General features: G+C 37.9%; 1 protein-coding gene across 3 annotated transcripts in view; it reads right to left on the bottom strand.

Annotated features, from left to right (window-relative positions):
* Positions 1–12,687, bottom strand: part of RAB3GAP2 (RAB3 GTPase activating non-catalytic protein subunit 2) — a 50,662-nt gene that overhangs the window by 7,414 nt on the left and 30,561 nt on the right. For all 3 annotated transcript variants that reach the window (XM_083829647.1, XM_083829648.1, XM_083829649.1), the window contains 10 exons: positions 12,470–12,683; positions 9,059–9,156; positions 8,086–8,191; positions 6,822–6,982; positions 4,647–4,863; positions 4,108–4,281; positions 3,873–3,979; positions 2,788–2,854; positions 1,991–2,061; positions 35–70 (listed from right to left, as the gene is read on the bottom strand). In XM_083829647.1, the coding sequence (XP_083685773.1) occupies positions 35–70; positions 1,991–2,061; positions 2,788–2,854; positions 3,873–3,979; positions 4,108–4,281; positions 4,647–4,863; positions 6,822–6,982; positions 8,086–8,191; positions 9,059–9,156; positions 12,470–12,683 (1,251 nt within the window). The remainder of the gene's footprint in view (positions 1–34; positions 71–1,990; positions 2,062–2,787; positions 2,855–3,872; positions 3,980–4,107; positions 4,282–4,646; positions 4,864–6,821; positions 6,983–8,085; positions 8,192–9,058; positions 9,157–12,469; positions 12,684–12,687) is intronic.

The following is a 12,687-nucleotide window of genomic DNA, read 5'->3' as shown; positions in this document are numbered from 1 at the left end:
TTCCCCCCAGTTAGACAAAAGTAGTATTACTTGCCCTTCTGCATAATCTGTCCTTTGGAGCTTTTCCCACCTGTTTTTAAAAATATATATATTTTAGCACAATGAAATCATTTTTATCATAAGGTATCTGTTATTACCATTTTCCTAATATAAAAAGATAAACTAGTTCCTTACAGCTACGAAATGCAACACACTGGATTGCAAAAGTAGCTAAAATATTCCCAATGAATTCTGTGATGTAGAACTAGAGCTAGAGCACTGTGATATTATAAAGAAACATTGGGAAACAAGGGAAGAGGAAAGGAACAGTGAATGCTGCAGAATATTCATTGAGATGGAAAAGGTTTAGTAAGAATCTTCTCTAAACTTTTCATGCTTTGCTTATGTAAATTCTTCGGAAGAGACACCTCAGACATTCTTGTTTAGGAAAATTACTGCAATGTCACTTGGGTCTAATTTCTACACACTGAATCACATTCTGCACACAATGAATCACGTACATCAGTGAAAGGTCTCTTCCACAGCAGAAAGAAATAAATGTAATTATTATATTGTGGTAGAGTCTAAACAACACCTGAAGTGAGATAGCAGGGTCCTGAATCACAGGAACATTTAAACTCTAATTCTACCAAACTGATTCAACATTTGAAGTGAAGACAACTTCTTGGGACTGATTAAGCACCACCTGTTTGGAAACTGTATTTCTCTGGGAGCTGGGGAGAGGTCAGGCATGCTTTTACTTACATAACACAGACCCTGAGGGCTAATTCACAGCTTTCAAATGTATATAAATAAAAGCTAGCAGTATTTGTTACGACATGATGTTTGTTTGAGGTAATTGACATTGTGAGCAAAAACAGTGAATAAAAACTTTCATGTCTTCTGTGGATGTTAATGTAGGCAGAAATAATTGTGATGGATGTACATAAATGCTGGAAAAGAGCTCTTGCAGAAGGAATATCTGCTACAACTGTACACAACTTTGTTTGTTGAAAGGAATGAGGAAGATGATACATTCCAATTCTTACACAGCTAAGCAAAAATGCAAAAGCAGAAAATGAGAGGAGCAAAGGAGAAGAAAAAAGATAAGCAAATTACTCTCAGTTTTGGTTTGTTTGTTTGCTGTTATGTTGTTTGTTTTTTTTTTTTTTGGTCGGCTAACTTTTTGTTTTGTTTTTAAATTACTGTCAACACCTCTCTGTTTTATATCTGGACTTTTATGCTAAAAATCACTTAGCTGCTGCTGAACATCAGGCCAACCAATAGGTAGATTCCCCTTATACAACCTAAATAGAACTATCATTTACTGACAGTTCCTAAACCGCCTTTCAGTCCTTAAGAGAACTGTCTTCCAGTAAACAATCTATTGCATATTATAAGCATGAAGCTTAGCAGGGACAAAAGACTGGTAAAACTAACAGCAAGCAAGCCACATACAAGAATGGGATTTACCAGTGCAGCAAGAGTTAAAAATGCTCACCACCACCCACAAAATGCTCTGCATTTTGCAGAATAAAAGCTCACACACCCAAAACTTAGACACCCAACATTTGGGAATGTTGCTGCATGTAGAAACCTGAAAGTTTCACATCAATAACTTACCAGGAAACAGGCACAAAGAAACACTTATTTTCTGAGCTTAAATTTGATGTGCACACAAACAGTTTCAAACTGTTTCACACTTTTTACTTAGCAATTACGAGCTAATGCCGCATATAAAGCCTCAGTATATCAGCCAGTGTCTGCTACTACTTAAAGCTACGAGTTGATCAGTCCAAATGACAGATTTAATACTTTGAAGTGTGCATTCCTTCCTCAACTCCCAAAATTAGCTTACATAATAAATCAAACAAACATGAGATTTTTGATATTTAAGTCAAAGATCTTCCAAACACTTTTTGTTTAAAGCCATAGCTTAAAAATACCAGATTTGCTTTCAGTTAATATTAAGAATTCATCCTCAAACCTACAGTCAGAGCGTGGCTCTTACCTTGTCCATTAGATATGTAGCAGAAGAAAGCCTTTTCACTATGAATGTATTCCACATCATCAGAGCAATACCTAGAACAAACACAAACTTGTGAACTCTGTGCGACCAGAAGAGAGATTTCAGGTAATGCAAGTATGGAGCAAAAAGCCATAGGCCAAACTTCCTTTAATAGTGGGAATTTAAAAAAAACAACAGATGATGAATGAAACAAGAAGGAATTATTATCCTCATTGCTTAATGCCTGAACTTCAGATTTCTCAAGGAGAGACTATCTCAGCAATCAAATCCAGTCAGAAGTGCAATGAATCATTCATTAAAACTGTTGTATTTATGCAGACTGGGTTAAACATTGCAGTTATGCAGAAACTGAGACTAAGCATGGAGGTACAAGACTAGCGCTTTAGACATAGAATGCGCCTTATTTGCATATATAATCTACAAAAAAAGGGAACTCGTCACATTCACTTAAACAGAGTGTTAAGAAATGCATGAACTCTGATTGCAAGGACCATGTGCCACTATTTTAAATGAAAATAAGAAAATATGTTTCAAAACAATTTTTAGTTTTTAGTTGCATGTCGACTTTATCTAATCAACGTATTTCCATGTTTCTGATGGAAACGGTTAGTCTCAGCAAGAAAAATGTCAGCAGAAAGTTTACCGGGGGTGGTGGGGGTGCTGACAAAAAGACCATCAATACTATGAACTACACCTGTTTACACTTGTCTATAGACAATCGTTTAACCTGTATGGTTTTTATGATTTCAAAGGTCATTTTTTGATTGCTTCATACTTACCATGCTGAACGTGAGCATTAATGATGCATCTAAGATGGTCTATAGACCTAATGAGAAAACATGCTTCCTTATGTAAAACAAAAAAAGTAAAAGAACAAGTTACTACATTATTCAAAACCTGTTTTAAATGTAAGCTATCGATTCTTAAGGGGCCCAAATAGATTATTTTAAAGCTACTTGTTTTTGACTTACAGAACTTGTAAATTATTCTGATCTTGCAGTCTTTTCTGATGACAAATATGCATGCACATGGCAAAGTACATTCCAGCGATCACAAACACATTATGATTTCTTCACTATTTTCAGGGTTTTGTTACAGTATATGTACCACTAACATTCATTGCTGAAAGATACCTCCAGTGACTAGTAACAGTCCATTTTTCAGATACAAGAATCTATTTGTGCTAGAAAATTTTTTCCACTCCGTGTCATTATGGTGGAGTAAGTTTTTTTAAACCTCAAATTAATATTTTCTATAGCAAGGCATTATGTTGCACAGATCAGATCAGCGCTGATGTCAATTTTCGTATCATCTTAAAAATTTTGATATCATAGAACTTAATTTTCTAATATTAGAAAAGCTATAGGAGAACAATGGAAAACAGGAATTTTGCCTTTTTTTTTTCCCTGACAATTCCCAGCAGTAGCTAGAGGGAAGAAGAAAAAATCCAAGAAGAATGTTCAAGAAACCTCTCTCCTCTTTAAATGGAGTGGATCTCGTCTGACAAATTGACTATTCTGTGATCTTTTTTAGCACATACAGAGCAGAGGAAGGGTTCATCACTATTTTGTAGGAATTAATAAAATTTTGTATTCTCACAAAACAGAGACAGAACACTTATTCATGTTGCTTACTTGAAGCAGTTTTGAGAATCTGCTAGCTCAGAGGTATACTGTCCTGTCACTGTGAGGTGCCATTCGACTTCGGACTCTATTCAATTTGTACTTGACACTTACCGCAGAAAAAGTGTAACCAGTACGCTTTCAAACTCAGTGTTTTCTCAATGAAAGTTTTTATGAACTAAAACTTGTGAAACTAGAGATTTGTTCTTAACCATTACTCCCTGAAAATGAAATTCTTTTACCTCTGGGTCCTTATTCCACTGCACTACATATTCCCAGCAGCAATGTGCATGGAGTACATCCAGTTCAAGACTACATGGAAACTGCTGATATGCTAGTTGCAGCAGCTCTATGGAAAAAAAAGGAAAAGTTACAAGACAGACCTCTTCCCACTATAATTTCTGCTATTCACAACAGCAGCATCTAAAACAGCTCTGAAAGCATTTAAGATTTGAAAGATTCACGTTATTTTCTTACCTAGGATTGTTTCCAAGCCTTCATCTACTTCTGGTTCCTCAAGAAAGATATTTGTATGCATTTCTACAGATTCTTCAGTACTCTCTGTATTGTTTCTGTGTTGTGCCAAATTCAGTACAAGAGGATTGAAGCCTTGCTTAAAAACCCACTTTGCTACAGTGTCAGCAATACCTCCTGGGAGGGTAAAAACAACAAAAAAAAGTCTGGGATACACTGAAAGTATTTCGTAAGATTTGTAGCTCAGAATTGAAAGACAATAGAAGAGAGATGACTATTAACTAATACCATTAATTATATTAGGATGGCTTTGCCAATCAAAAAATTCTTAATCAACTTAGAGGTTTACAATCAATGTAGTCCTTTCAGTAATACCCTTTCACCATTTTGAAACAGAATTCTACATGGTTTACTTTGTTTTTTAAACTAAGAAATGTTACCAGCAGAACAATTTCCAGTGCAGTGTATTTCACAAAGTAGGTAAGGATATCTCAGAAGTCTATTAGAAGGACAACCAACATCTTTCCAGGAGAAAAACGTACCTTTTCCACCTTCCAGCAATTTCTTTACAGAAATCCTACCCAAAGGCTCGGTCTGTAGAGATGAAACTTTTTTCGTCCTCTTGCTCACTTGGCTATGCAGTAGTGTCTGAAGTATCAGACAATCCTCTAACTGTTTCAGCAAAAGTTGCCAATATTCAGCATCAAGAGAAAGTGCTTCCCAGGATTCCGTGTCTGAACCTACAATTATTTGGGAAAACTAACAGAACATAAAAACTGTTTTAGATCTGTTCACTTAAAGTAACACGGTTTTGTTTAAGAAATTGCACAGTATTAAAATTGAAGGCTATATCTCAAGAGCTACTCTATTCTAAAAACAATTTAGCTTGAGATGTGTTATGAACTGTTACGGAAAGATAAATTAATACCCCACACTGCTCACAAGCCACACAGATTCTTAAATAAGAGTATAAGGAAACAAAAAGGACATGAAAGGCCAGCTTATAATCCTATATTAAGTTCATGTTTGAAGGGATTCTAACCTACTTTTTGACCAAAGAGATTTAATTCTAAGTCCTTGAATACAATTTTTCATTCCTTACATATGATTACTCAACCCACATTTCAATATCCTACCATATAAAAAAATAGTTATCATGCCTCATGCATCTGGAAGAATTGGATGATACCTTATCTATGCCTTATTTTGATATTCTCATGTTAATCAGCAAATAGTCTGACAGGAACCCCAGGAATTTTTCCAGGAGGTTGTAGATCTGATTTTTAGTTTTATCATAGAATCATCATAGAAAGGCTCAGGTTGGAAGGGACCTTAAAGATCATCTATCTAAAGATCAGGTTGGCCAAGGCCCCATCCAAGCTGGCCTTGAACACCTCCAGGGATGGGGCATCCACAAGTTCTTTAGGCGACATGTTCCAGTGTCTCACGACCCTTACAGTGAAGAATTTCCTCCTAACATCTAGTCTAAATCTATCCTCTTTTAATTTAAGACCATTCCCCCTTGCCCTATCATTATCTATCTGAGCAAAGAGTCCCTCTCCATCCTTTTTATAAGTCCCCTTTTTTTTATAAGTCCCCTTTAAGTACTGAAAGGCTGCAATGAGGTCTCCTAAAAGCCTTCTCTTCTCCAGGCTGAACACCCCCAGCTCTCTCAGCCTGTCTTCATCGGAGAGGTGCTCCAGCCCTCTGACCATCTTTGTAGCCCTCCTCTGGGCTCGCTCTAACAGCTCCACATCTTTCTTGTGCTGGGGGCCCCAAACCTGGATGCAGCACTCCAGGTGCACCAATACAGAAAACTCTAGAGTTCTCAAAATCCTGGCCATTAGCAGTTTTAGGCTTTATGCCAAAAGAGGGCAAAAGAAAAAAGAAAGGTAAAAAGATAAATGGTTGTATGGAAGGCAAATTTTATGACTGCTGCTTTTTTTCTTTTAAGAACAGAAGAGAAGGTTACAAAGGAGAGAGAAGATGGGTAAAGCATAGCATGTTGCAACATATCAACATTCCTATTTGGACAACATGGGGAATTTTAATATACAGAGTTGGATTAGTTAAGATGAATGTAGAAAAATGCTACAACACTTCCCAGCAATCTAGTTATAATATATAAAACAATCTATTTACAAGCCGTAACATCACCTAAATCACATCTAATTCGAGTTTGTTAATACAAGTAGTAAAACACACATAAGTCTAGGGCTGTTTAAGAATGAAATAACCTGTTTGTAGTTTTGCAGTGTTAATCAAAACTTTGTAAAAAGATCCTTATTGACCCCAAAAAAGCCTACCCATTACCTTAAGAAGAAATAACATAAGAGATAAGAAAATTCACCAGTATATTAAGAACACAATTGTGCTGAAACAGGTTTACCATCCACCTCTGTGAATTTCTCAAAATTGTATAGGCTTTAAGTTTGTCAACATTATTTGCTATCAAGAGAAAAACTCACTGTCCAGTTCCCCTGTTCCTATCACATATTTAAACATGTGTAGCAAGCAATTCCGACATATCTTTCACTTACCTCAGCATAATATTCTTCACATTCAAATACAAATTTTCAGGCTTGCAGCATGGCATGCTTGTGCCCGAGTCAGAACAACAACAAGTGAATGTTGAGGATGTTACTCTATTACAAAGACAGCAATTTGCATGGAGCTGACACAGTATATAACACTGAGATGAGTACACAGTGACTGACCTTCTTCTCTGTCACACTGTCAATTATCTGTGCAGTAACAGAGTTTCCAACGTGAGCAGACAATAAGGCAGCTGCATTATTTTCAGACTGAATACAAGCTGTTCGCATTTGCTGCCACCAGGGGGAAACGGACTGAGTGTCCCAGGACTCATCGATAGCAACTGCAGAGAGAGACAGTAGGAAACTCAACTTGGGTCATGAGATGTTAGAACTAGCGAAACAGTAACCAACCCTAAAAGCAGCACTTATTAATGCAGCATGTATTAGGAGCAATTTCCAATTACTCTACATTACATTGTTCGAGATGTGTAGCATACAATTCCTAGATTATATATCAAATGTAAAATAAAGAGCAGAACATGAACTACTCATTCTCCAAATTTCACTCAGAGGAAACAGGCAACAAATCTAAACCACTAGTCAGTAAATCCTACTGAACACTTAACTAGATTTAAGGAATATAACAAAATAACACTTAACAATGCAGCCAGCTTCCTTTGTGATTTCAAAACACCATACCCATTAAATGCACCCACTCAAGCTGGCTCTCTTCAGGCTATCTCATGTTCAGCAGAATTAATTTGTTCAGACAACAGCAACAGCTTATTCATGCTTCCAGTTTCAAGCTGATAATGGTGTCCTGTGGTGAACTACATATAAGGGAACCTGGCAGAGACATAACTACAGCAGTTTTATGTGAGGTAGGAGAATCCATATTTATTCATTCCATTATTTGGGGTAACCTGTGTGAAGTTGACTTTATAGAGCACCCCTCAAATTACAGAGTTGATCACTAAACAAATGCTGCTAAAATAATGATGTTAGTGTCTCAACGTGAATTAAAGCAACTCGAAGGACTTCTGAACACCAGGCAGCAAAAGAGAGAGGCAGAACTACACACAGCAAAAAAAAGAGGAGGAAAGCAATATGGACAGCCACCTTCTGGTGCCAAATAGTAGCTGTGTCTACTTGGTGGTGAGTGAAAAAGCAAGGCATGAAGCAGGCCTTTAATTGCAACAGTCCTCAGACTTTGACTGCATTTTCAAGTTAGTTGCTTGTTACAGAATATATCAAAATGCAATATTTAGTTCTTTTAGTTCTGTTACATTTTTTTGAGTGAGGGAACTAAATGATAACATGGATTCATCAAAAAAAATAATAATAATTAAACACCAAAGAATTCTAATAGCTAACATCCACACACAAAAAAAAAATCTAATAACTAACATCCGCGGTGTTTAAATGTTCCAAGTGTACATTTCACCTTTCATTTTGCTCAGGAGTGACAGCATAGTATAAAGGCAACTGGTAGAATCTGGTTTCTCTAGAATGTCTTTTTCCCTGGAAAGCCATAAATTGAGAAGGAGTGACTGGAAAAAAGAGAATACAAAATTTAATTAAAACAGAAGAAACTCTGTGATATTGCAATACCTAATGCAGTCACTTCCTTGAACAAATTGGGTGTCATGGAGCTGAACTGTGATATCAATGAGTCCTTATTATATTAATATAGAAGGTTAAAAATATATTGCATAAGGAACTCTGACAGACTGAAAGGAAACTATACAATCAGTATTTTCTAAGATATCTGAAAGATACTCTTTTGAATGCACAGACAGCTCATATAAGTTTGTTAGCAATCTTAACTTGGTAAAAAATAGTAGTTAATATTACAGTTGAAAATCTTAACACAGCAAAGTAATACATAAATTTTAATTACATATTAATTAAAAGTAATAGGTATTTCATTCATCAGATAGTTGGTGGAAGACAAGTAGCAAAAAAAATAAAATTACATGCAGATTAAAGAAAGATGATTGTCTCAACACTACTAGTGATTCTGACAAGTCTGACTTTTTAAAAAAACTTCTTTGCTTGATGTAACAAGGAATTATAACAAATGTCTCTGTACCTGAAATTAACTACTCACATTATTTTTGCTTCTCTTTGTAAAATAAATTTTCAGCAAAATTTTACATGACAACACTTATAGTCTATTCAATGCATACTCTAGACATTCCCACTAGCATAGCCACATTTTTCTACCACAAGATTTTTTTGACATCTGTTAAGTGGTAAGTGTAAATATGAGCAACTAAAGAACCGCATGTGGGGGCATATGAACATGAAAGACAGCCTGAGAATAGCATTAATCCAAAGGTCAACATTCATATTTTTCCTTTCAGTGTTTTGTTTCCAAAACCAGAATGTTTTAACATACATAATAAATAGCTTACCAACAAGATTTGAGGGCTAAAACCTGCTGATTCCAACGCATGACACATTTCCTCTGTGGAACTCTCTCCACACAAACACTTCCAGAAGAAAAAGTTGCCTGAAGTAAAAAAAAAAAAAAAAAAAAAAAAATTACTGAACATGATGAATGAAATCTATTGCCACAGCCTCTCCCTTACCTTTATACAAAATACCATCTATTGATCAGGTCCCACTGAGTACAATAAAAAGAACTAAGTTATGTCTAGGATACTCTGATACTTTACCCTTAGTGGAGAAAGTGGTTTGTTTCAAAGGACGAATGTTTCTACCACTACAGGAGACAGAGGAAAGTGGATTTATTAGAAAAGTTATTGTACTATTATTAGTTCAATTGAAGGAATAGCTAGAAGTGTTGGACAAGCTTATCCACTAAGTGACCCATAACTGTGTGGAAGCATGCTGTATCTAGTACAGCAAACTGGATGTACTTCAAGCAATTAAAAAACAGAAAACCAAAACAAACTAATCACACAATCCAAATTTGATCAGTGCTACAAAAGCTGAGTATCTCTTTGAGGAAGAGGAAAATTGGAAAAACATCTTCAAGAAACCATCCGAATTCCTCAGCACAACATTCATATTTAGAACAAGAAAGACTTCTATAGGTACATCAGGGATAAAAGGAAGACGAGGGAAACTGTGGGCCTTCTCCAGAAGGAAATGGAAGACCTGGTCACCAGGGATATAGTGAAGACTGAGGTACTCAATGACTTTTTTGCCTCAGTCTTCACAGGCAAGAGCTCCAGTCACATAGCCCAAGTCACAGAAGCCAAAGGCAGGAACTGAAAGAATGATGAACCGTGAGTGCAGGAGAAGATCAGGTTCAAGATCAGCTAAGGAACCTAAAGGTGAACAAGTACATGGGACCCGATACGATGCATCAGCAGGTCCTGAGGGAACTGGAGGATGAAGTTGCTAAGCCACTAACCATATCTGAGAAGTTGTGGCAGACTGGTGAAGTTCCAACTGATTGGAAGAGGAGAAACATAACCCCCATTTTCAAAAAGGGAAAAAAGGAAGACCCTCGAAACCACAGGTCAGTCAGTCTCACCTCTGTGCCCAGCAAGAGCATGGAGCAATTCCTCCTGGAAACTATGCTCAGGCCCATGGAAAATAAGGAGGTGATTGGTGACAGCCAACATGGCTTCACTAAGGGAAGATCATGCCTGGCAAATCTGGTGGCCTTCTACAATGGGGTTACAGCATTGGTGGACACAGGAAGGGCAACTGACATCATCTACCTGGACTCATGAAATGCATTTCACACACTGTGCCCCATGGCATTGTTGTCTCTAAATTGGAGAGACATGGATTTGATGGATGGACCACTCAGTGGGTAATGAGTTGGATAGATGGTTGCACGCAGAATTGCAGTCAACACCACCATGTCCAAGTACGAGCAGTGTTCCTCAGGGGTCAGTATCGGGACTGGTGCTGTTTCACTTCTTTGTCAGTGACATGGACAGTCAGACTGACTCAATACGCCCTCAAAAAATTTGCTGATGACACCAAGCTGAGTGGTTTGGTCAACACACTGGAGGGAAGGGATGCCATCTGGTGAAACCTTGGCAGGCTGGAGAGGTAGGTCCATGCAAACCTCATGAAGTTCAGCAAGGCCAAATGCAAGGTCCTGCACCTGGGCTGGGGCAATCCCAAGCACAAATACATGCGGGGTGGGGCACAAATTGAGAGCAGCTCTGAGGAGGAGGACCTAGGGGTATGAGTTGATAAGAAGCTCAAAATGAGCCAGCAATGTTAACTTACAGCCCAGAGAGCCAACCATATTCTGAGTTACATCAAAAGAAGCGTGGCCAGCACGGCGAGGATGGTGATTCTCCCCCTCTACTCTGCTCTTGCAAGACCCCACCTGGAGTCCTGCATTCAGCTCTGGGGCCCCCAGCACCAGAAGAACACGGACCTATTAGAATGAGTCCAGAGGTGGGCCATAAAGATGATCAGGAGGCTGTAGCACCTCTCCTATGAAGACAGGCTGAGAGAGCTGAGATAATTTAGCCTACAGAAGAGAAGACGCTGGGGAGACGCTATAGCAGCCTTCCAGTATTTAAAGGGGGCCAGCCAGGACAAAGCCAGGACAGGCCTCTTTGTCAGGAAGCATAGTGATAAAAAAAGGAGTAATGGCTTTAAACTATAAAAGGGTAGGTTTAGATTAGATATTAGGAAGAAATTCTTTACTATGTAGGTGGCAAGGCACTGGACCAGGCTGCCCAGAGAAGCTGTGGATGTCCCACCCCTGGAGGTGTTCAAGGCCAGGTTGGACAGGGCTTTGAGTAATCTGGTCTAGAGAGGGGTGTCCCTGCCCATGGCAGGAGGGTTAGAACTTTAAGGTCCTCTCCAACCAAAGCCATTCTATGATTCCATTTATTTTTATTTTAATTACAGCTAAATACCCTAACAAGTTATTGATGATCCTTGTTCAAGGGGTGGGAGGAAGTACTTCTACCTTAGTTCTTAAACCCAAGTACAGTGTTATGGTAGAGAAAACGCAAACTCACTTGAGCAGATTTAAGATTACTTAAGAAACAGACTTATCTTCATATAGATGAAAGCCAAGCTCTTCTGCCTAACTTTTCAGTTTTGATTCCTCTCAAAATCTGTCAATTAAGGCCAAAAGAAGCAGAAGGCTACTAAGTGAACACCACACAACAATGCCTGTGTACAGAATTCCATGCCTGCACCAAAAATTCCCCAGAAAAGAAGTCATGTGGAAAGACAGTGCCTTTGAAACAGATTTAACCCAACTTACTTCCACTAGATATTTCTCAAGAGCCTCTCAAGGTCACTTTGGAACAGATCTGAAAACTAAAGCTGAGTTCAGACAGCAACACTAATCCACACCCCAAAAGACACCTCAGCAAGGTTCCCGACACCTCCCACCATCAAAATTTCCTATTAGTGTTAGAAATCTCCCCAGCTACACAAATAAAGGGTCTCTATTGCCTCATGTAATGGTCCTGGCCAGCTCGCCTCATCTCTGAGACTAAAGTCACTCCTGTCATTAACTGAACTCTTGAGGTGCTGTAAACATAAAGGAAACGAGAATATAGCTGCTCTTTAAAGTACCTAGTTACCACTGCCCAACTTAGTGGTGTTAATAAATGAATGAAGAGTGGTAACATTGCTTTAGGGTAAACATATCCACATATGTAGTTAACTTGTATTAATATCTACCTAGGTAGAAAGACTTGTCGCATTGCTAAAGGTCAGAGTCTAGAACTATTACTGTCACAAACATCTTTGAGGTGGGCCACCTTGTTAAAGGGCTCCAAGTTAAGACTAAAATATTAATTTATTACATCTTAGAATATAAACAATTTTTAAGGTAACCTGACGAGCAGTTCAGTAGTTCTTACCTAAAGCCACATATTTGCTGTCTTCCATATTTTTCACATTAATCACATCCTTTTCATACTCTAAATACTCCAAGAACATTTTCACAGACAATACATCATCATTCTCATCAGCAAACTGAACAGGAGTTTGGGTGTTTTCTTTCTTGTAGTTCTCCAGCAACGTTTGGAGCCTCTGAAAATCTTTTTCTTCTAGCCGAAGCAATTTAGCCAAGTCCTTT

This window comes from Anser anser (assembly GCF_964211835.1).
Source record: "Anser anser genome assembly, chromosome: 3".
Lineage (NCBI taxonomy): Eukaryota > Metazoa > Chordata > Aves > Anseriformes > Anatidae > Anser > Anser anser.
The sequence above is the reverse complement of the archived record's forward strand: the minus strand, read 5'-3'. Positions and strand labels throughout refer to the sequence as shown.